Source organism: Pelodiscus sinensis, chromosome 11 (assembly GCF_052426305.1).
Source record: "Pelodiscus sinensis isolate ZL-2025 chromosome 11, ASM5242630v1, whole genome shotgun sequence".
NCBI lineage: Eukaryota > Metazoa > Chordata > Testudines > Trionychidae > Pelodiscus > Pelodiscus sinensis.
The window spans coordinates 31,406,974-31,431,804 of NC_143062.1; the positions used below are offsets into that span (position 1 = coordinate 31,406,974).

Consider the following 24,831-nt stretch of genomic DNA (forward strand, 5'->3'; position numbering starts at 1 on the left):
AATCCACTGTTTGACAATTTAATTTTTAAATGAACATTTTCTATACTTTAGATGTTTGTTACTAGTACTGCATGATAAAATCATGAAAGTAATGATAAAATGATGCTTTAAAATATGCATGTGGCAAATGGCCAATGCTATTATGGTGGCTCCTGTGCTTTTCTTTCATGTGATGGGTCAGGGCACTGCCTCTTGCCCCTATTTAGAATCATAGAACCCTAGGGCTGGAAGAGATTTCAGGAGGTCATCAAGTCCAGCCCCCTGTCCAAAGCAGGACCAACCCTAACTAAATCATTCCAGCCACGGCTTTGTCAAGCCAGGACTTAAAAACCTCTAGGGATGAAGGGATTTTGTGGTGTTGATGCCTCCACTAATGCCTATGTGGGGAAAGGAAGCGGGGAAGGGACTCAGGCCCACCTTCTACCATAGCTCCCAGGCCAGGGGTCCTATGGATAGTGGCTAAGCATTTGGAGCCAGGATTCTTTCCCTTGGGCTAGCACCTTTCCCCTTGGACAAGGTTTCTCTCAGTACTCTGTGTCTGGGGAATGCCCCTGCTCAAGCACAGTTTCCTGTCTCAGGGTGTTTTTATTAGACCCCTAGCAGGAGCTTAATTGGCTCCAGGTGTTTTAATTAACCTGTAGTAATCTCCTGAGCCCACAGGGCATAAAACTCTGATCTACCCTAGGTTTATATACTTCCCACTTATCACTCTCCTACTGCCTTCTGGCCCTGCTACATCACAGCACGCAGGAGAGCGTATGGTTATGGAAATTTGTTTTCCCTCTCCCTCCTACTTCTATGACATCTCTCTCTCTCATGTAATTTTCCCAAGATTACACAGTAGGTCAGTGGCAAAGCTGACAATGGAATCTAGGAGTTTTAGCTTTCAGGACCCTGTTCTAATCCCCAGTCCAAACTTCCTCTTTAGACAAGGCTATTGTATGCAGTATAGCCTTCTGAGCCCTGTGATTTTTAATATATGTACTGGCTTGATCCATGAAATAAAATCTGTCTCCTCTACTTTTTTTTCAGGTGGATTAAAGCCATGGAAGAAGCAACCATATTATAGCAGTAATCAATCAAAAGGACTTGGAAAAATCTCTCAGATTTCTTTACATTCCCATTCTGTTTCAAGCTAAAGAGTAGTGTATTTCAAACCACTTGGTTATACACACTGGATAGGAACTGTTTCCAGATTGCTGTCTTTTTGCTTCCTTCCTTTTAAGTCCAAATTTGGGCCTCTGTCTGTGCAAATTCAACCTGCACTATAAACCACTCCCTTAATCCCAGAGAATTGCATTTTAACATCAAGACAAGAAAAGAATTTGAAATCAATTTTTTCTGAACTCGCATGGAAGTACTGGCTAGCAGTAAGTAACGGGTTCAGTTTTACTTATCCTAGGGAATGATCAATTTTCATTTTGTTGGTTTTAGTATCTACCGTTAACTAAGAAACAATGCAGTAAACCACAGATTCTCATTTAAAGCACTTTATTGTTTTATTGTACTACAGCTTCATTTTTTTCATGTTTTCCAAGGAGTTCTGTGGACTGATTTACCATCAGTCTATTAACAAGTGCCAGTGTGAAGTTATGTGCAGCATATGTTAAGTTGCTTCCACAATGAATGAATACCTGCAATGCACTACATATGATCTGCCAGTACGCCAATGGCTAGTATCCAGGGTGATTACTTACCAATTTATAATTTTACATAAGTCACTGTGTAATTTATTTAATACATTTCAGATTTTACAATTACAGTACTTTAAAATGCACTCTCCAAGCCCACATGTCGAAAACTGTTTTCCCCTACAGACTGTATTAATTTGAAATCCAAAGAATATTTTAATTTATTGTAAACCCTAAGACAGTTTTCACTTGACACTGATCTACTTATGAGTGTTAGATTATTAAATATCTGATCGAACATTTTTATTTTAAGACGCCATGTTGTTACTGCTTTTGATGGCTTTTGATAAATAATATCAAAAATCAAATTCCTGTTACCAGCATAGAGTAATAGATATGCTGGCTGACAAAAACAGTTATCCTAACATGCTCGGTCAAAGTGCTTTGGAAATCGTGTGGCTAAACGCTGTTGTGCAGACCCTTTTCTGCTGTACATCAGCATAGCTTCACTCAAGTCAATGAAGCCATCCTGATTTACACCACTTGAGGATTTAGCCCTGCAGACTGTGTTGTGTTTTGGGGGTTGTTTTTTTAAAGAATGGAGGGGGGAAAAAACCACAATGTTATAAACACTGCAATAAAATAATTTAATTTCATACACTTCTAATACTAGAATGAGAAATACAACAATTATGGTAAAAGTATATCTTTGCATAAAATATCAGTGTCAAGGATTTACTTACATTAAAATATGTTTTGGGGAAAATGTAGTTACTAGCATTTTTATATATTTTTCTTTGGTAATTTACATCAAAGCATGAATTTCTGGTTCAAATGGTGACTGGTTAGAATTGTCCATATTTTTTAAAAGTTTACAAAAATGTATTCAGGTGAAACTAAAGTCAGGTCTATTCATCATTTGGAAAATAATAATTACACATTTAAAAAAATCAAATATGGATCAAACAGTGAAACATGGTTATCTAGTTTTGTTAATACATCTCAATTTCTGATACTCTGTTGCATAAAGCACCACCATATGCAAAGACGAATTAATTATAAAAAGAATAAAGTTTTTGTATTATCTTAAAAGTGGATAAACTAATAACTCTGTACATTTTGTATTACAATTATAGCCTTGCTTCCATTGGACTGTAAATGTTTTGTTTTATTTTATTACTTTTTCTCTTTAAAAATCATTTGTTGGATTTGCACTGACAAAAACAAAGAATGTTAAATCACTAACCAAGGGTTCAAAGGAAACTGAGTTAGAAACAACAGTATTATGAACATTTAGGTGCTGACATTTAGGCCAAAATCCTCAAAGGTATTTGAGTGCCTAACTCACCCACAGAAATCAGCTGTTTTCACTGAAATCAATAGGAGTTAGGTCCCTAAATACTTTAATCTGGGCCTTAGTGACTTGTATGAAGTTTTCAATAACGGACAGGAAACGAATACATGAAAATATTTTGTTGTAAAAAATACAATGCTATTAAACTTCTTGTTTTAAGTAATGTGGAAAAATAAAAAGCAACATATAATTCCACTTTCATTGGTTTTTCCTTTATTAATGAGCATATTATTTTCTTCCTATTTTCACTTTAGCAGAACACACGCTCCTTTGGAATTAACTAGCACTTATTTTGAGACTGTTGTGTCCAAATCTCTAAGAATGGGAATCTCCAATACCATGTACAGTAAAACTCCAACTGTCTGGCATCCAGTGGTCCGGCACTCGTGATAGTCCAGCACCAAGTGGAACCCGGAAGTGCTCCGGCCAGCCAGACAATTGGAGCTGCCCAGAGGGGGCGAGAGGCAGGCAGCTGTTTAAGGAAGGAAGGCAGGCCGGCTGGAGGAGGGGAGGGGAGGGGAGCGGAGGGGAGGTGGTGAGTCGGTCGGCAGGGAACGGCACGGAGAGGGGGAGAACCCTCCGCCATGTTGCGGGGAGGCGGTGGAAGCCCCGCACAGCCGGCTTGCAAGTGGGGAAACTTGTAAGCAGCGGTGGTGAGGGGGCGAGAGGCAGGCAGCGTTCCCCGCCAACCCCTCCACCCCCGCCCGCCTTAAACAGCTGCCTGCCTCTCACCCCCTCTCCGCCGCCGCAGCTTACAAGTTTCCCCAGTTGCAAGCTGGCTGCATGGGGCTTCCACTGCCTCCCCGCAACACTGCGGAAGGTTCGCCCCTCCCTGCGCTGTTCCCCGACGACCCCCCCCACGCAGTGCGGTTCCGGCAGATCTGTCACAGCACCCCACTGGAGTACCTCCCGATACTCCGGCATATCCGATAATCCGGCACCCCTTGAGTCCCAAGGGTGCTGGATTATCGGAAGTCTACTGTATATTGAAAAGGAGAGAATGAAGGCTGTGTCCAATAGTTAGGATGTTAATTAGGACATGGGAGAAGAGGGTTCAAGTCCCTTCTTTGACTTCCTATGTGACCTTGGGCAGGTCAAATAGCCTCTGACTCCATTTTCCATCTGTAAAATGAGAATTCTAGCACTTCCATCTCTCACAAGTAGGGTGTTACCAAATCCAAGGCTGTGAAAAACACATCCTGGACTGCAAAAATCAGCTCTTCCCCCATGAAATCTAGATATAGTAGGAAAGGGAGAGAAACTGAGCTGGGGGTGCCCCAGACAAGGGCTTCTACTGTGTACTGGGCTCAGCTGCAAGTTCCAGTGGATCTGGTGAGGGACAGGACTTCCTTTTCACCTGCATGGCTACTCTAAGGCGGGGTGGGGGGGAAGCCCCATCTCCGGATACCTCCCCAGCTGCAGGAAGCTCCATGGCTGCTGCCTTCAGAGCCCAGCTCTGAAAGCAGTGCAGAGGGTGGCAATCCAAAGGCTATATTACAATGGCTTTACAACCTCCCACAACTCCATTTTAGGTTGGGACCCCCAGGGTTACAACTCTGTGAAACTTCAAATGTAAATATCTGAAACTGTAAAACTCACTATTTTTAAATTACCACAACCATGAAATTCACCAAAATGGACCACGAATTTTGTAGGGCCCTATTCATAGGAGCGTTGTGAGGGTAAACACGTTAAAGATTTTAAAGAATTCACATACTATCGCAATAGGGAGCACATAAGTACTTATGATGGGCTAGCTCAGCTCTAGGACAATAGTCCCGGTGGGAAACTGGGAAAGAGGCCACCAACAGAGCCTAATTTTTAAAAAGTTATAGTGATTTTTGGTTTTTGAATGGAGACATCTTAATAGGGCGCAGTTTTCAGAAGGCATGTGCTCCACATTTTCTAAAAGTCACCATCCTCAGAGTAGAATGTTATTTCTATGGTAGCATGCATTCAGTGTAGTCAGGCAGCTGCAAATTGTAAAGTTACCAGAAGACTGAAAACATTTTACTACTACTGACAAAACTATATGCATAGACAGAGTTTTCAGAAAGCACATATTTGTTTCTCTGATAGATTTCCTTTTCTGTAGATTACATAGCAAAATGCTCTTAAACTTCTTTCATGAACGCTAAGTGATTTGGCTCTAAAACCTCTAATCTGGTAATACCTTCATTAGGAAAGAAAGAAATAGAATGGAAAATATTCATCTCTGTGTTCCTTTGCCCAAATAGAACAGAAATGATAACCTACCAAGAATGGAACACAACCATGCCTACACTGGAATATAATGCTTGAGTAAGGGCAATAGGAAACAAAACAAAAACAAAAAAGCAACAGCTCAAATCTGAAAAGCTGGCACTTTCATACATTTTTGACAGCAACTGCAAAGCAGTTTCAGAAAGGAACCAGCACACACCTTCAAAAACATTTCAAAATAATTTAAGCTACAAGCTAGAACCCTGAAAAATCCTGTGAAAGCACTTCCTTTAAAACTCCCAGTGTTACCTCCATTCCAAAAAGATGTGGTTGTATCAAAGTGAGAAAGTGAAACACCTGTGTTAGTGTGAAGAGATGAACACATCAAGTCTGAAGTTGGTAGCAGAACTTTACATAATGCTGTAACCACATTTCAATCCATACTGCACAGAACCCTGTTTCTGCTAGAGATTGCTGCATACTGCCACCAATCACCAGCACTTTGGACACAGATGTAAACTGTTTTAGCACAGAAACAAAAAAAGGGGAAAATTTCATTCCATTTCAGTCCAACATTTTGTCCTACTGAACCTAGTCAAACGCACACTTATACAGGCAGAAATGGGATTAGTGTTGGTAAATCCTTTTTACAAAAGGTGCTTAATCTCACAAAAGAGGTACCTTGGTTTGGCCTGTGGCTCTCTCTATTCTGCTCTAAATTACTGGTACATGTACCTCTCTCATATGTCTCCTTTCTGATTCCCTTGTGGATAACAATGCTCTTCACTTTGCTATTATCTCTTTATCACTAGTTATTCTTGTCTGGACTTTTGAAATGTTTCTATTATAGTGCTTATAATAAGGCATCTAAAACTGTGCTCACTATATCAGACATTTAGTGGCATTCTGGTCTGATGTTATTCCAGTGATTTAGCACAATGTCCTGTTTGCTTTGCTAACTGCTGACATTATTTATACTGCTATAACAACCAGACTTTTTCCATCTACATCCTGACATATTAAAACTTTTTTCCATTTTTTTAAAAATGTTCTTCAATTGTTTTCCATGCCAAATTGTAAGTACCACTTCTGAGGATAATTCGGCACTTTTTCTCATTGCTTTGGAGCCATCCTTTCTTCTTGGCACACACAGAGACTATGTCTATACTGCAGGGCTGCGTCTAGACTGGCATGAATTTGCGCAAATACTTTTAATGGAAAAAATTTTCGGTTAAAAGTATTTGCGCAAGAGAGCGTCTACACTGGCATATGCATTTGCACAAGAGATGTGCTTTTGCGCAAGAGCATCCATGCCAGTGTAGATGCTCTCTTGCGCAAGAAAGCTCCAATGGCCATTTTAGCCATCAGGCTTTCTTGCACAAGAAATTCATGTTGCCTGTCTACACTGGCCTCTTGCGCAAGAACAGTTGCGCAAGAGGGCTTATTCCTGAGCGGGAGCATCATAGTTCTTGCGCAAGAAGCCCTGATTTCACACATTAGAATGTCAGTGTTCTTGCGCAAGAACTCCCCGCCAGTGTAGACATGCAGCATGTTTTTGCACAAAAGCAGCCGCTTTGGCACAAGATCGCGCCAATGTAGACACAGCCACACTGTCCACTGTCTGTAAATTTGTGCACCTTCTCATAAATCTCTTCTCTTAGATCATCTTGGCTACAACTTCTCAGGATGTATTAGTGGTATATTAACATTAGACAGAATTTTGATAGCTTTGCTCGTGGTAATCAATACTAATCCACAAACAGTCTCACTGACACTTCTATTTAAAAAGAGCCAAAATGAAGAATACAGAGCTCTGTGAATTGTATCACAGGAATACCAATATTATAACTGATTGGGAACAAAATAGCTTTAAGGGACTCTTCCAGGCACCAGTGTAGCCATGGTTTACGTTTCAACTGTTTCAGAGGCTGTTCTAACTTGTGGCAGATTCTTTATAATGTGAATCAGGTCCAGTCACTGATATGCCTGGTTCCAGTTTGCCTATGTTGGGAGGTATGAAGAGAGGCACAGTAGAACCACATATACTAAGCATATGCTGTGCCCTGCACCAGGGATTCCTCTAGGGGCTACTGCACCTCCCCCCCAGACACACACAATCCTCAAGTGAATTTCAGTACTCTTAAAAATGAAATGTTTTTAAAAGGGTGTTCTCTCCCAGTGCAATTCAGGGGACTTATCTGCTTTTGACTTAAGTTTTCAACGAGGCATCTCATATCCATGATGGGTTCACAGGTCACTGCTTTTGTTGTTGTTGGTTTTTTTTAAATCCAATCCTGACTTTTGACACAATTCTGTTCCATAAAAACATAAGAGGTTTTGTTTCTATCCCACTGCAGGATGAAAACAACTTTCAAGGCCTTAAAAGCTGTCATGAATAGGAAACGTTGTTTTCCAGCCTGCTCTACTTCACATAGTATCACTTAACTATCTAGTTTGCAAATCCCACCGCAAGAGAGAATGACTTCATCAGGCTCTCTGGCAGCAAAAACAGAGAGAGAAAGTTCACGACTGTAGTGAGCAGAGAGCAGCTCCCTCGTAAGATTTAAAATCAGATTCTGTTACTCTTTTTTGTGTGTGTTGGTAAGTCAACAATGTGTGTCTGCCCTGTGCTGAAGATTTCTTTAGGCCCTTTATTTACAGGATACATTTGTCCAGTGTTTTCCTTTCACCTTTATGTCCTTTCCTCCCTCTTGTTAACATGCATACACCACGAAAATGAAGACAGTTTCAATTAACTGTACAAAAAAAGGCCAGATCAATCAGAAAATACATTATTGTTATAGTCAAGATGCTAGCAGAAACTGCCCTCATAATGAAAGAGCCACAGGAACTGGAAATAATTTTAACCCCACATTTGAGTCCCAACAGAATAACCAAATACTCATTTGAATGTTACAGTATGTCGTGATGAGAGGTCATCTATGCACATGAGCATCGGGGCACATTAAATGGACAGTGTTTAAAACCTTGCACTGGCTTTTCATTTACTATTTGTATAGACAAAAGAATTTTGTTTCATGGGATGATAGATTATACTTTACAAGCACTAAATGTATTTAAAAAAATCTTTCATGATCCAAAAAGGAACAATTATTTCCACACTGTTGCTTGGGGCTTTTCACTGCAAAAGAGCAGTTCATTGGAGCATACAAAGAGCAAAGTTTCATTCAGAAAACAGATATTTCTTAGAAATAAAAACCCCACTCCCCTGGATAGCAAATAAAGTATTAGCAAAATCTACTGCCTCATCCAAAGCCTCCTAAAGCGAATGGAAAGACTCTTACAATTAGTCTACACTAAAATAAAGACCCACACAACAGGACAATGGCTTGCTCAGGTCAGCTACCTCTGGCTCTCAGAACTTAAAATTGCTGTGTAGATATTTGTGCTGAAGCTGGAGAACCAGGTACAAGGACCCTTCTCGCCTCACAGAAACCCAGAGCTGGATTTTAAAGTGAGAAGCCAAATCACTGCTGCCCCATGGGAGGGGAGGGGAGGTGTTTGCCCCAAAAGTCGGTACAAAGGGGGCCATGTGAGGTGTCACATGAAAGCTTATGTTCTACTGATTCTGTATATGCCATACACATACTTGTATAATATCTGTATGTGGAGTTAAATATATACTCTGTGTTGATGCTGGAACATTCTCTGTCTCAGAGCAATAGGCAAAGAATGTCCAGCCAGTGGCTATGGTAATTAGCAAGGAGACAATGAAGCTCTAGGTGCCAATACACATCTGAGGAATGTGACTGATACCTGCAAACCAGCCAGGGCATAATGGCTGCCAGGATGTGAAAGAGAGATAGGTCGCTTGACCATGTGACCTGCTCTGGCCAGGAGGATGCCAGGAGAGGTATATAAGTGTCATGTGGCACCTTCCATGTTGGCTTCAGTTCAGCTCTGATCCCAGATACAGCCATGCAGGGAACAAGGAGCCGGAAAGAACCGTGGACCCATCCTGACATAGTATGTATACCAGAGACTTTTAAGATAGCAGTTTATAAGATCTCTGCTAAAAGCCTGTATCGAGAACTGGGTGATGTTATGCATGTAATGTATTATCCTTTAACAACCTTACTCTCATGCTTTTCTTTCTTTTAGTAATAAACCTTTAGATTGTAGATTCTAAAGGATTGGCTCAGCGTGGTCTTGTGGGTAAGATCCAGTGTAAATTCATGGGGACCTGCAGCTGGTTTCTTGGGACTTGAAGAACCTGTTCAGGGTAGGTGGGATTGGGTTCTATAACTCCTCATCTGTGTGTTAGGCCCGGGGCTGATTGGGCCATAGGAAGAGCTGGGATGTCAGAGGGGTTTTGCTCGTGAGGCTTCAGGCTGGTCAGATTGGCAGCTGAAGTGTTCGGTGTGACTGGTTTGTGACCTGTCTGGAAGGAGCCCGAGTTTTGAGCAATTTGCCCTGAGTGGATGCTCTCAGCTGTGCCCAGACCCAGCCTGGTCCGCGTCAGTGGCGTAGTCAGCAGGATCCACAGATCTTGGTTAATTAAAGCTTTGGATCAGGATCCCACCCGCTCTAAATTTGATATTTGGTATTGAGAGGTTAGTGGGTTAAAGAGCCACTACAATGTGTCAGCAACTATATGACAGTCTGGATCAAAAGGCTCTAGAAGACTTGTGCACGGAGAGAGGCATTGACTGTAGAGAGAAAGCACTGAAGAGAATGGAGCTGGAGCAAGAGAGGGCCCTTGCCGACCTGCATTGAAAAGAGATGGAGATGGCAGCAGAAAAAGAGAGGGCCCTTGCCAAGATGCATCAAAGGGAGAAAGAAGCGGATGCTGAAAGGGAGCAAAAAGCGATGGAGACAGCAGAGGAGAAAGAGAGTGGCCCATGCATGGCAAATGGAAGAGCTGGCAGAAGAGGAAAGTTCCAAGCGACTCCAACAACAGATACTAGAAGCGCAACAAAAGATACAGCAACCTGAGAGCCCACCCACACTGGCCAGCAGAAGTTGGGAAAGGATAATGAGGATATCGAGGCATTTTTGGCCATCTTTGAACGTATTTGCAACGTGAACCAGAAGAGAAGGGTTTAAAGGCGGGGCAAGCCCCACTTTTGTAGGAAAAGCTCATATACCAAACAGCTTCTACTGTATATACAGATCCTTTTTGTGCAAAAGCTTCTCGCGCAAAAGCGGCTGCTCATTAATTATGCAAATGATGCATGGTGATATTCCACACCACACTTCATTTGCATAAGGTTTTCCAAAAGAAGGTTACCGTGTAGCCATTGCCTAGATTACAAAGGTTTAAAAATCTGTAAAACTATTGTGTGTGTTTAATATTAATATGTAACATATAATTATACACACACACGCAAAGAGAGTCCAAACTGTAGTCAACACCACAAGACATACAAAGATGTGGTATCTCCCCAGAAGGCCTGTAATCTAAATACAAAACACGACAATGAGATTATGACAAATTATAGGGAAGGGATAGAATGAGGAAGAAAGAGACATAAGTCGCACAAACACTTTCAATTTTTGCATATGTACACACACGATGGTAATTCTGCAGTTAACGTCTACTATATACTTGAGACTGTGAGCGAACCTGTCTGTCCATTGTCTGCCGACAGTCGGGGTGTGTGTGTGTGTGTTTCTGAGAAAAGGTTTAACGTCCGTGACTTTACTGCTAGGACCGGGGTTCCGTCGCAGAGGGTAGCCAGGAGGCCAACAGATGCCCCTTTATAGGAAGAGCTTATTACCCCTCAGATTTTAGCTGCTAGGATGCAAAAATCCCTTTGCAGCAGGAAGCCTGGGAAAGACTGAGAGGTGCCCCAACAGACCTGTCACCTGGGAGACACTGAACCCGCAGCCGCGGCGGGGTCCCTCGCCTCTGAGGCTCTGCTCCCCGTGTCCCTGGTCTGCTGGGGAGGGGGGGGGCAGCTAGTGTGCTCCCCCCCCCCCCCCCAGCAGACCAGGCTTTTGTTTTGGACTCTGGGGCAGAGCAGCTGGGGCGCTGCCGATTGGTCCTGCAGTGCCCGCTCTGGGCACTACTGGACCAACCCGGCAGCACCCCAGCTGCTCTGCCCCAGGCGTCCCCAAGTCAGCTTCTGCTGAAACTGACCAGCGCTGACTACAGGAAGCCCCAGGCAGAGTTGCTCTGCCCCGGGCTTCCTGGAATCAGCTGCTGATCAGTTTCAGCAGCAGCTGACTTGGGGACGCCTGGGGTTCTTAAGTTGATTCTGTATGTAAGTCAGAACTGGCGGTCAGTTTCAGCAGTGTCTGAATCTGGATGCCAGTTCCGACTTACATACAGATGCAACTTAAGAACAAACCTACAGTCCCTATCTTGTACGTAACCCGGGGACTGCCTGTACTCTGTTCCAACTGGTAGAGGTGAGTGCTGTAATTTTGAAGGTTCCAAATGTGTATAAGCAAATAGTCACTTCTCCCCTCTTGCTGCCTCTATCAGAGACACACAGCGAGGGGGGAGGGCAGCAGCTAGTGCTGGGGGGAGCCCGCTTAAAAGCCGGTTCCCCCTAGCACCATCTCTGTGGAAAGCAGGGGAGGTAGAAGCACAATGGGAAACACCACAAGAGGGGACTGAAGCAATCTCCGCTCACGCTGATTCTGCTGTGATTCTGCTTTTGAAGCATACAAGAGCCCTGGTGGGGGTCTTGTGCATTTCAAAGGCTGAGGTATGACAGGAAGCGGTCCCACGCTTCCTGTGTGGCTTCTTTTGAAATGTACAAGAGGCCCGCTGGGGAGCAACAGGGAGTGCAGGACCAGTCCCCTGCTGGCCCTGCGTTCCATGTGAGGCTTCCACTTTTGAACTTCAGGAGGAGCCTGGCAGAGGTACCCTTATTGACTAATCAAACAGTCAATGGAAATCCCATCGACTATTTGATTAGTTAATTTAAATTTAACATTACCAATATGGTTTCATATAATTAAACAAAAATCAATTCTATCATATTTTTTCACAAAGTTACATTAAAAACTACAATAAAAGAATGTAATGGCTGCAAAGTCAAGCACTCCCTGTATTAAAGTTGACTGTAAAGCCATAATTCAGCCTATGAAAATGCATTTTGATTGGGGATGTAAAATCTTATTTAATCAGTTAACCAGTTAAATGTTATGTGTAATGGGTTAACAGCTTAAATCGGGCCAGTCTGAAGTGCCGCCTCCCCCTGGCCATGGTGCAGCAGGTCCAGCTGGGCTGAAGGGTGGCTGCTTCAGACCAACTGGGGCCACGGTTAACTGGTAACTTTCATTAGATGATCACACACTACTTTTTCCACAGAACCCTTTACTTCACTCATTCAAGCTACTCATTCAATTAACACAGCAGTTTTAACTACTGCAGACTTCCCCATGTCTAAGATTTCCAAAGGGGCCCATACCTCCAGTCAAAATGTTTGGGGTCCACAAAATATAAACACTTTGAAAACACTAAATTAGCTGAATATATCCTATACACTGAATGAGCCAAGGGTCTTATGAAAGAAAAACAGAACAACGCAAAAAAGACTATCAATAATATATACACAAAGGGGCCAAATTATGTTTACAGTGTATCTCAAACTCTGTGACAAATACTGTTGTATAATCAAAATACTAACTGGTCATTTGAATTTTACACTAAAAACTCCTCTAGAATGCTTCTTACAATCATTGAAGCCATATAATAGGGGGTATGGCATATATTAAGGAGTATGGCTAGTTTCAGTTCACTGAATAATATCTGTAATATACTATTGCATCACAAGTAACAAATTTTGGCTAAAAGTTGTTACTTGTCGTTGACTAACAGCCTGGAAAGAATGATGGCTCTTAATTTACTTTTTACTTAAGATGTTATTGCAGCAGTACAGCTGGAGTAAGAAAAAACAATAAGCAATACTACCAATGAGATTCTATAAAATATAAAACTAAGTATTGCATAGAACCGCGTTTCTCAAACTGTGGGTCCAGACACCCTCCCTCCCCCGTGGGGGGTCGGGAGCAACTTAAAAGGAGGTCACAAGCAATTTAGAGGGGGGGGGGTCGCAGTATCACAAAGTTTGAGAACCCCTGGCATAGAACATTTGGCAGAAAGCATGTTCTGAGGACACATGCTGTAGCTGTATAAGTGTCATTTAATTAATCTTTCCTATTCATAAATTCTGAAGGGATTTTTCATTAAACAATCTCTAGCTGTATGCGTTCTAAGGATGTTAACTAGTGGTTAATTGACGAGTCGAGTAGTCGATGGAATTTCCATCAACTACTCGACTAGTCAGAAGGCACTTGTATATTTCAAAGGAGGAATGCAGAACTCCACATGCAGCCCCAGTCCAGCAGGAAGTCCTGCTGACTCCAGGCTGCATGCAGATGCCAGCTTTGAAATGCAGAAGAGCCCCAGCAGGATACTGGGGGCAGCGCAGAGCCTGGCACAGCCTTGGACGGGGGCAGTTAGGCCGCAGACGAGGGGGAGTGGCAGAGGGAGAGAATGGGCCCCGGATGGCAAGGCCGGGGCGGGGAAGAGAGAAAAAAGGACTTGGGTTGGGGCACCCTGGAGCAGTGCTGGGGGAGTGCAGAAAGGGCCCAGGCTGGTGTGCCTCAGGAGAGAGGGAGTGGAAAAAGGGCCTGGGCTGGCACTGCTGAGGGCATGAGGAAGAGAAAAAGGGCCCGGGCTAGTGCGGCTTGGGAGGAGGAGGTGGGGGAGGAGAGAGGAAAAAGGGCCTGGGGTGGCGCAGCTGAGGGGGGGGTGAAGAGAAAGGGCAAAGGCTGGCGTGGCCGCAGCCCAGCCCTCCCCAGTGGCCAGGCAGAGCGCCAGGGGTTGCCTACCCCACGGGAGGGGGGAAGGGGCGAGCGTAGCAAGGAGGGGGTACAGCCCCCTAGTTTGTCTGATATGCAGAAATGGTTTAAAAGATACCTTTTGGTCTGCTGTGCTCTCAAGCAATATTAGTAATCTATTTACAGAACTCAAATCTATGAAATAATGTATTTTACCACATAGCCCAGGAGTCCAAATTCAATATCCTTCTTTCGATAGTCACCCTGACCCTAGGATTTAAAGTTAAATAATAAATAAATAAATAAATGAAATGCCTGTGTATTCAACTGTACAATGAGGACAGACCTTTCTGGTCCCCATATTAGTTCATACCCTAAAGCATAAGAATTGATTAAACATTTTCCAACCAAATACAATTATTTTACTTACTATTGATCATAAAAATATTTAACTTTTAAAAAAATATCTGCACTATGTAACTATGTGACCCTTGTCAACACAAGTACCCTCTTAGTACACTCAGCCACAAGTGCATAGGGAACCCCTGTACTGACATACAAAAATGTTCTGTATAAATACATAAAGAGGTATGTGTAACTCTGGGGCATGCCAAAGTCTTCTGCATCAACTCATCTAGATATTTGCTTAGTTTTACAAGAGGCTACATAAAAAAGCACTGAGTCTGTACAAACTAAAATTCCATACAAAGATTTGCTTATACAGGCAGTCCCCGGGTTACATGGATCCGACTTACATCGGATCCCTACTTACAAACGGGGTGAGGCAACCCCGCACTAGCTGCTTCCCCCCAGCAGACCAGGGAGACGTGAAGCTAGTGCCCCCCCCCAGCAGACCAGGGAGACGCGGAGCGGCTTTTCTCAGCAGACACCTTAGCTTGAGAATAAAGGACTGAGGGAAGTGAGGTGTGGGAGAATAAAACTGAGCTCTGGAGAAATGTTTGGCTAGAGTTTCCCCTACAATATGTACCAGTTCCGACTTACATACAAATTCAACTTAAGAACAAACCTACAGTCCCTATCTTGTACGTAACCCGGGGACTGCCTGTACTGCTCTAAATACTATACACTGGAAAAAGTAGCACAATATTAATACATAACATAACATAAGAACAGCCGAACTGGGTCAGACCAAAGGTCCTTCTAGCCCAGTATCCTGTCTGCCGACAGCGGCCAGCACCAGGTGCCCCAGAGAGGGTTGACCGAAGACAATGATCAAGTGATTTGTCTCCTGCCTCTGACAAACAGAGGCCAATGACACCATTTTATCCCCTGGCTAATAGCCTTTTATGGACCTAACCTCCATGAAATTATCTAGCTTCTCTTTAAACTCTATTATAGTCCTATAATATTCCAGTTGTTTCATATTATATGCTAAGAATGAGAAAGTAAGCAATTTTTTGTTAACAGTGCACTGAGACATTTATAATTTGGTAAATTTTCTAAGCAGGTAGTTTAAGTGAGATGAAACTTGGGGGTACACAAGACAAATCAGACTCCTGAAAGGGATACAATAATCTAGAAAAGGGATCCTGCAATACTGTCACAACATTTAGTGCATCATCCAGTTCTAGAGCCCATAATGATCTTACCTATTCAGGACCATAGTGGGGTAAGATTTCTATACTGATGCAACAATTAAATTTAGCTGAGTGACACCTGTTCTCATATTATGGAAGATTTAATATAGTTTCCATAATCCTTTAAAATCTCCTTTTTCATGTACACTATTTAGTAAAGCATCTCCCACTCCTTAGTATGAATTAGCAAGATTCTACTTCTTCCTTTCAAGTATTACTGGCATTATCAAAGAATACTATTCTTATACATTAAGCATTTTTTTTAATTGAACAGAATTTTTTCATATGAAGCCTGAGGAGACACGAAAATTTGCTTAATAAATGTTGATTTTACCAATCTAATATATATTTGAGTGTGTGTGTGTGTGTGGGTTTGTTTCTTGGAGAACTCCTAGATGGTAAAAGCTAGGACCAAATTTGGTATACAGCTTCCTGTTACCATAACTCAAAGCAGCCTAAGGGTTTGGTTGTGCCTGGAATGGGATTGCTTCTCATAAAACCATACAGAAAAGAGACAATTACCAGACAAGTGAAGGGCTGGCCAGGACACTCCTTCCCATCCAAAAATGCCCCGCCCAAAGCCTCTCCACATCCTAGCGCCCTTTAGGGAGGGTAGAAAGGACTGAAACCCTCTTACCCGGATTCATATGAAGCACAGTACTGGCTGTTCCCATTCATCAGGGAGCAAGGGGAAAGTGCATAGCTTGCTGCCTCCCTCACTCTGGCTGTGGAGGACAGGGGTAGGCTAGCTGTGCACTTTACTCTCACTCCCTGACAGGAGGAGCCAGAGAAGCAAGAAGCCCTGGTACGATTTTTTTTTTGGGGGGGGGGGAGAGGGAGAAGGGAGCCTTTGCCCTCCCCACATTCTCTCCTCCCACACAGTCCCCTGTCCAGAACCCCTCCTCATCCCCCAACCCTGACTCCTGCTCCCACCACATTTCCAGCTCCCTACCCTGAGCCTCTCCATAAAACCCCAGGCAACATCGGGTAAATATGCTAGTTTCTAAATAAAAAAAAAAAGGAGTGCCCCCCCCCCATAACATATATCCCTTACTTATGGCTTAGGAGCTTATTAACCAAGACTTTCACACACTTAAGCTATTTAAGTAAGAATGCAACAGTGAATAATTTTTTTAACAGTAAATATTATTGGAGGGGGGGGGTTATAGACCTGCTCCCAGGCAAGAAAAAAAAAGCTTCATAGCACAATGTAGCATCTTCAAAACTGTAATCAGACCCCCAGCTGGTTGTTAATTCAATACCAGAATATTAGAAATCTCACCCAATATTGCTCCAAAAATTATATCACCAAGATCAAAGAATGCATTTTTGCTAATAAAAAGGTTAGCTCAACATTTCAATTTGCCACTGTTTATGTGAAAACCAACAAGGCATGTCCGTGTGTGGGCTTTAAGATATAATCTTTTGAGTAAAGGCTGCCTATTGTACTTCCCAGAGACTTCAGTGAGTTTTACTCAAGTAAAAGCCACAGTTATGAGCCTGAAGTACATGCTTTTGGTGACTGTTAAGCATAAAACAGGCAGAAATGTTTAAAAGTATTCAAGAAACAAGAATCTTGCAGATTTAAATTTGGTATCTGTGTTCGAGAGAGGCAAACTTCCTAACTACAAAGCCAAGAGGCTGACAATATAGTAAAACAGCACACTATTATTATTTCTCAGGACCCATAGCTATTGATCATATGCACAAACTGGAAAAGAAAAAAAAAAGACACCATTCTTGCACCAATGTAAGGATAAGCCAAGAGATAACATATTGATGATAGACAGACAGACCGAAAGGGCAAGTAGCAAGGAAATAATGAGACAAGTGATCAGCCATAGAGTACAATAAAATAAATCAACTTGAGTTAAATGGATAAAATACTCTTAGAACCAAACTAAGAGTATCAATACAGGGATTGCACCAGTTTAACTTAATCAGTTTCAAAGCCAATTTATTTAAACCTGTATAATTTGTTCATGTGACAGGCCTTTATTAAAGCTTTTCCATCATAACTAAAACACTTCACAAAAAAACAAAAATCCCTCTCTCCTCATTAAACCCTCTTAAATGGGATTTTACATCCCTAGTAAACTGGTTAACCAGTTAAATGTAATTAAAGATGGGGGGGCATGCCAGCCCAACTGGGCTGTAGCAGCTCCCCCTCCCCCCGACAGGTACTGTACAAACAGTAGTTTCTTGACTACTTTTAAGCATTTTGCTTTTTCTTTTATGCTGAACAGTGCAGCAAAGACATGTACCTCAGACTCATAACTATAGCTTTTACTGGAGCAAAACTCTCACTTTAGTCACTCCTGTGGTGCACCCAGGATGGACTGCTGCAGATAGGGGCTTCTCCAGCCAGCTGAAGTGCTCCTTTCCCATAGTGGGCTCTGAGAGGCTGAAACAGCCCCCAACCTGTGATGGGCAGAGAGCTGCTCCAGCCTCCATCAGTTAACCGGAACCAGTAAGCCTAACCCATTAACCATTCACATCCCTTATTCTCCACCCCAAAAAATGACAACCCATTTTGAAGCAGATACTTGTATAAATAGTGATGTAAGAAGTCTAAGAGTCCACTAGAGAACCTCCAGACAAATTTAGTTTACTTGAGAAGCACTTGAATATTGTGATAAATGTACATTTCAGAAATGGTAAAACACTTTCTAACCACATGCCAGTTGTATCAAATGACATTTATGAAATGGTAGGGCTTTTCCAAACTAGGCCTCCCTTATAAAGTTCACAAATACCTCTCTCCATAACCAAGGCCAAATTTTTTGAAAGACTGATATTTAAATGGAGAAACAGCAACCAATACATACTTGCACAAGCAGAACCACAATAGTCACTATATTTGTTTTACTAAGTACTAATATTCTACTCTTAAGTCTAGTTCTATTATCTGATTTTATCTGAAATACCTTTTACAAAAATACTTAAATATCTTCTCCAGGTCCTAATGATTTTAAGCTTTACATAGAATATTTACATGTTAAAAGGTAAGCTTCTAGATTTGTAGTTAACTATAAATCATATTTTAAAAGTTCACTTTAAAAAAATAATTCTTCTCCACACCAGTTATTATAAAAATAAATTAAATACACACTGGCTATTTTTTGAAGATTTTACTTTATGTTTATTCATTACTATACACAAGATGTCTTTCTGCTATGACATCCAAAATCTTGGTGAACAGAAGAAGAGTGAACTATTAATCCAGGAGTCTAGCCTGAGACGCATGATTCTACAAGTATTGGCCTCTTCACTGAAGAGAAAAACTACCTGTGCCTTATCTCTACTAGGATTTTAAAAGAGAACTCACTATAAAATCTCCTTTTTGGCTGTCAAGACATAGCCTTTGAAGGTTTCATAAGCAAACTCTATGCTGATTAAAAGCACAGGGCACCTCCTTCAACTGTTTTCACTAGTAAAAAAAATAATTTCCCAATATAAATATCTCATTGTAATGGCACATTTTTACTGATGAAAACACATCATGGGAGTATGTCTACAGTTAACTCATGCTCATTTAGATGTATGTCAGCTAGTTTTAATGTTGCAAGCAGGAGTACCAACAGCAGTGAAGCCATGACAGCACAGATTGCAGTGCAGGCTACCTATCTTACTAACCAGAACCAAGCATTCCTTTCAGGTTTATACGGTCTGCACTGAAGTTTGTGCTGCTGCAGTTTCACTGTAAGTGATACTGCTGTTAAGGCTGGTCTATGCAAAAATACTACAATGCGTCAGTGAAGACACTACCTTCATAGAAGGGAGGAGTTCTCCTGTTAGCATACATAACCCATTTATCCCAGAGATAGAAGCTAGGTTTACGGAATAATTTTCCCTTCCACTTAGTGTGGTCTACTCTGGGCAGTATTTCGCTATGTGCTTATGCTGCCCCTCAGGAGAAATTCACATGCGAGCTAGGTGATTAGCAGTGCACCCACATCTAAGCTTTAGGTTTCCAATGGTGTACATGTGCACATACTTTGCATATAAAAGTTATTCCGCACATGGATGGAAAAAAATCCACACACCAATTAAAAAGATTAGTGGGAATATTGCTCTGTGGGTTAGGTCAGTTTAACTGTGTCACTCAGGAGTGTGGATTTTTCATACTCCTGGGCAGCAAAGTTATACTGACATAAATACCTAGTATACTGCCCTAGACCAGTGGTGGGCAAATACCGGACCACAGGCTAGATCCAGACTGATGGGGTTAGTTCCTGGCACTCACATTGGCTGGGAATGGTGATTTGTGGCCAATGAGAGCTGCAATCACCAATACCTAGAGGTGCAGTAACTATAGCAGCAGCCCAGCAGGGACTAACCCTGGAGGTCCTCTGCCTTTTTATTGCCCACCCCTGCCCTAGACTCAAGTTATTTTGAGTACATCTACCCATGCTGCAGTCACACCTCTAATTCCTGTGTATAAGCCACAGGGTAAAGCTTTGAGGAGCATCCACACAGACTTTACACATAACCGACCTTAAATTAAAAGGCAATTACCTCAAAAAAGAAGATTATACACAAACCTCACGGGTCAGGAGGAAAACAATGACTGACCACAGAACTTGACTGGGATAAAGGGTTTCTCCTCACAGTAAAGTAATAAGGTTTGGAGGAGAGTAATCTCCATGTCTAAGCTATCTTCTGTGACCTCTCCCTACCACAATAACTTCGGGGGAGGGGAATAAACGCGTCTGCTCACTCTCCCCTCACTAAGAGACAAAAGGGGGCCGCACAGTTTTCCAGTCTGAGCTCCAGCAGCACAGCATCGTCCCAGCAATGCCGGGGGCGAAGGTAAAGGACGGTGGCGGGAAAGCGCCGTTCCTGCCCCCGGGGCCGGCTGGAACGCTGGTGTGTGAGCGTTCCATCCAGGCACTCAGGTAGCCCCTCCCCGCCGCTGCCGTCCCCCGGCCCCGCCCCGCGAGGATGGAGGAGGGGGCCGTGGCCGGCGTGGGGCTGGGAAGAGGAAGCGGGGAAACGCTCCCAGGCGGCAGCAGCGGCAGGCGGGGTCACGAACTCTGACCTTTCACAGGGGCACGGCGCAAAACCAAAACAACCCCCCCCCCCCAATAACAAATAATACTAACCCGAGCACCCCTCCCCCCGCCCTCTCCGGGCCGTCGCCTGGCACCGCTGCCCAACAGGCCCGGTCGGACCCGGGTCACCGTCGGGGCACATTTGGCGCCAAAGTCTGAGGTAAATGTTTTTACTAAATAAAAATACCCCGCGCTGGCTGATCGTAACGGGCCGGGCGGCGGGAATGGAGTCGGGCCAAGCCGCTCCAAGGGAAAAGAGAACGCCCGGTTTAAACGGCCAGAGTCCAGCCCTGCGGGCCCCTTGTTCGGCCTCCGGGGGCCCGTGGTAGTTGAGCGCCGACCGTGCCTAGGCCTGGCTGGGCTCGCAGGCCGCTTCGGGAAAGGGTCTCTGGGAATAGCTGGGCCGATCGAGTCCGAGTCCGCTTCGGAGCCGCTTGGCGGGGTCCGGCCCGCCTAGGTTCCGAGTCGGTCCGGCATGCGGGCGAGCAGCGTGCTTTCCGGGCGGGCTGCGGGAGAAGGGGTCTGGCCACGGCGCGGAGGAACCCTGGCCACACACAGGGAAGATGGAGTCTGAGCGGGCGGAGGCGGCGGCTTGAACCCGACCCTTTTACCTTTGCCACCGGGAGGGCGGAGGGGAGGGGGCGGTGGGTACTTTGCATACGGGGCCGGGACCGCCGCCATCTTACCGGCCGCTCCCCCATGGCAGGGCCGGGCCCTTCGGAACTCGACAGAGCTCACACCGGAGGGAAAGGGGGGGGGTCTAATGGCGTCGGCTCCGCCTGGGACTTGGCTGTCAGCCAGCACCGCCATCTTGTGTTTTTCCGCGGTGTCCCTCGAGTGTTTTTCTTCTTAGACGGGAGGCAGGCTAAGCGGCCTAACGGGCATACCCGTTACCCAATCCGCTCCTTGGGGGCGGGCCTTTTCGCCTTAACTTGTGCCGATTGGTTAGATCAGGGGGCGGGGTTTCCTGTTGGGTTCAGAGAAAAATTGCTCTGTGCGGCTCTCACGCCAGGGGGCGTGGGAAGGGCTGGGAGCTCGGCGCCCATTGGTCTCGGGGCACAGAGTGTAGTGACCGGCGGCGCTGGAGCTGCGGTCATCAGTGCGGGAGGAGGTCTATGGCGCTTGCTGCGAGCTGGGTCTCCTGGGCTCCTAGGAGCCAGGCAGCATGTGGGGCTGGCTCAACACTTGGATCCTGAGGCGCAGTTGGCTGAAGTGCTTCTGGGATGCGGGTTTGTTATCCACGGACCGCTCCTGCCGAGCCTGGCGTTGAGATGTTAGCCTGGGTTTACAGCGTTGGCCTTTACCTCGCTAATTGTCCTTTCCCTGGGTCCTGCACTGCAACCTGGCCATAGGATTTTTATTTCCTTCCTGCGCCAAGTAGTCAGTTTACCTGACTCCTGTAGTATTCCCGGACACGCTGTAATCGGGTTTCCCCTAACTGAGAAGAACTTTGATAGTGTGTTTGATTCCTTGGGACCTATAGGCTCAGATCCCAGCATTGCTGGACTTGGTTGTACCTTCCCGAAATGACACAGCTTCACTTCGCCCCAGTGCAATAAATGAAGAGTATTTCACCTCAGAGCTTGTGATTGCTTTCTTCTCAGAGTAATGATTTTGTTGCCTTTTTGGTAGAACAAATTTTACACCAGTGCCTTAGCCAACCTATGTTCTTTGCTGTGTAATAAATTGGCTGTTTCTTTCAGTTCTGTGGAGAGGGTGTTACAGTGTTGTATAGAAGTATTTTGCAAAGCAAGGTGGGATCTGTCACAATGAAGGGTGTCACAACTGTAGACTGGGAAGATAAAAGGAAGAAGGTGTAGATAGAAAATAAGTGACCTTTTATTCAGTGTATACAGTTCCTGATTACTTGTTTTATTTAGCAGATATAATTTTTATTAAATACAGCAGCACCAGAATCTCCACTATATGGTTAAAAAAACAACGGGAGAGAAGAGAGGAGGAGGGAAATTGCATCCCTTGAAACAAAACCAAGCCCACGAGACCTTGTCTGGTATTCAAACCATCTTTCATTTTTGTTACAGAACTAAACTAAACAAAATATGATATTTATTATTCCTGAGCTAAAGAAATCCTCCTTGCCTGAGGATGTTGTGAAGCCCAGGACTTGAAGGCTATGCCTATGCAACAGTGTTATATCAGAATAACTGACGTGTCAGTCTTCTCCCCTCAAAAAAAAAAAAATCACCCAGTCTCTCTGGGTCTGAATCTGTCTTGATGGCTTATTTGATCTCCCAAAGAGTTCATGCCCTCCTTTTTGTGTACCCATTTACATGAACCAATGAGTCTGGGTTCATCGATTAATCTTAATGGTTATATGAAGCCCCCTTCCTCTGATACAGAGGTAGCAGCGCAGGGAGGGAAGCAGCAGCAGACAGGAGCCAGTGCATGTGGGGAGTGGCAGAATGACGCTGGGCCAGACATTTTTACATTCTGAATTTGAAGATGAACTATGAAATCATGGTGCCATTGAAGTCAGTGGAAAGCTTCCATAGACTTTAATGAGGCCATGGCTTCATTTGAAATGTGTTGGAAAGGGCAAACTTTAGTCAGCTGTTTCAGCTAACCATTGATAGACCATGCTCACCAGGCTTGAACAGTGTTTACACAAAATGGTGCTGAAACAGATTTGTTCTTTGAGCTTACTGCTTCACAATATTCAGCTGTAACTTAGGGCTGTTAGCAGCTAATCAACTAGTTGGCTAGTCTCTTTCCCCAACCCCTTGCTGCCTCTATCAGAAAGAGGCAGCAAGGAAGGGAGAAGAAAACGGGGTGCTGGGGGAGCCAGTTTAAAAGCTCTGTGGGAGGAGGCAGGGGTGTAGTGGAAGCATTTGGCCTTTGAAATGTACAGGAGTCTCCACCAGGGCACTTGTACATTGCAAAGTGGAAGCATGGCATGGAACCTGGGGCCAGTGGGGGACCCTAAGTCTCCTGTTGGCACCAGGTTGTATACAGTGTTTCAGTCGTGTGGCACTTCCACCTTTGAAATGTAGCAACAACCTGGCAGACTCTTGCTACATTTCAAAGCAGAAGTGCCCTTATCGACTAATCGATGGAAATTCCAACTCTGATTAGTTGATTAATCTAAATTTAACATCCCTACTGCAACTGTTGCAAACAACTGTCATCTATTTCATAGTGCAGGTTGCAACCTCTGACAACTGGTACTCTCTGATCCAGCAACATCCATGGTCCGACAAGACCTCGGATGCTCCTGAACCAGAGAGCCTAAAGGCAGGAGGGCCAGTAGCCGGGGGCAGTGCTTGGCCAGGAACCAGAGAATCCCAGCAGCACGCATCAGGGTGGAGCTGGGAAATTGCAGAACTAGGGGCCAGAGAAGTCCAGCCACCCATGGCAGTGCGGGGCTGGGGAAACGTGGCTGCATGCAGCAGCATGGGCCAGAGCCAGAGAGTCCTGGCCACCAAAGGCAGTCTGGGGCTGGGATTGGCAGCCATAATGTGTGGGGGTTGGAGGACAGAGTCAGAGGGCCAGCTGGCTTGGGGAAGGGAACCCCTCCCCTGGACCAGCAGATTTTGTTGACTGGTCCCAATCATGCCAGACCACGGATATCCAACCTGTATCAGCAGGTCCCAAAGCCCTCATGCTATCAACACATTCACTTTTGCATACACAGTAAATACAACATTAAAATAACCAGTTATAGTTTGGTATATTTAAGGAGTTTCTCTTTTCATCAGAAAATTTAAATCCATCCCACAATCTATTTACAGCATAATATTGTATGGCTGACTGTGGTAGAGTCCCTGATCAGGCCCCTTGGTCTGGTACACCGGCTGGTCCACAAATCAGTCGACAAGCCTTCTGGTGCAGTCACCCGTCCCTTTTATTGTAAGTTCCCACCACCGGCTATGTACAAAGTTTACAGTCTAGACAGCTCCTCTCTCTAACTGAGAGCATGCTGAGCCACACCCTGGCTCCTTCCCCCCTTTCTTCCTCCGGCCCTCCCTCTGCCTTATATAGCCTTCCTTCTGTGAGGCCCACAGCTGCTTCTGATAGCCCTGAAGGTCTGGGCTTGCTCAGCTGTTTCCCCTTAGCCAGGCTACCCTGGCAGAGCTCTGGCTTCGCCAGCAGTCTGTCACACTCCTCCCCACTTATGAAGTGTCAGGTTTGGGCCTGCCTCTCCTTAACACACTCTGCCCCTGGGGCTGGCTTTTCCCCTTTTTTTCCCTTGGGGAGTTGTTCCTTGCCCTGGG

General features: G+C 44.3%; 2 protein-coding genes across 10 annotated transcripts in view; both read left to right on the plus strand.

The window, feature by feature from the left end:
• Positions 1–1,969, plus strand: part of FGD5 (FYVE, RhoGEF and PH domain containing 5) — a 183,181-nt gene extending 181,212 nt beyond the window's left edge. For all 5 annotated transcript variants that reach the window (XM_025189558.3, XM_025189555.3, XM_025189554.3 and 2 more), the window contains one exon: positions 1,033–1,969. In XM_025189558.3, the coding sequence (XP_025045343.3) occupies positions 1,033–1,069 (37 nt within the window). In that variant the 3' untranslated portion in view covers positions 1,070–1,969. The remainder of the gene's footprint in view (positions 1–1,032) is intronic.
• An 18,382-nt stretch (positions 1,970–20,351) lies between these two features.
• NR2C2 (nuclear receptor subfamily 2 group C member 2) overlaps positions 20,352–24,831 on the plus strand; it is a 76,484-nt gene continuing 72,004 nt past the window's right edge. For 4 of the 5 annotated variants that reach the window (XM_075938756.2, XM_075938754.2, XM_075938758.2 and 1 more), the window contains exon 1: positions 20,353–20,759. The gene's annotated coding sequence lies outside the window, so the exon portion shown is untranslated. Of the gene's footprint in view, positions 20,760–24,831 lie in introns of all 5 variants that reach the window. The other variant, XM_075938755.2, reaches the window with a different exon arrangement.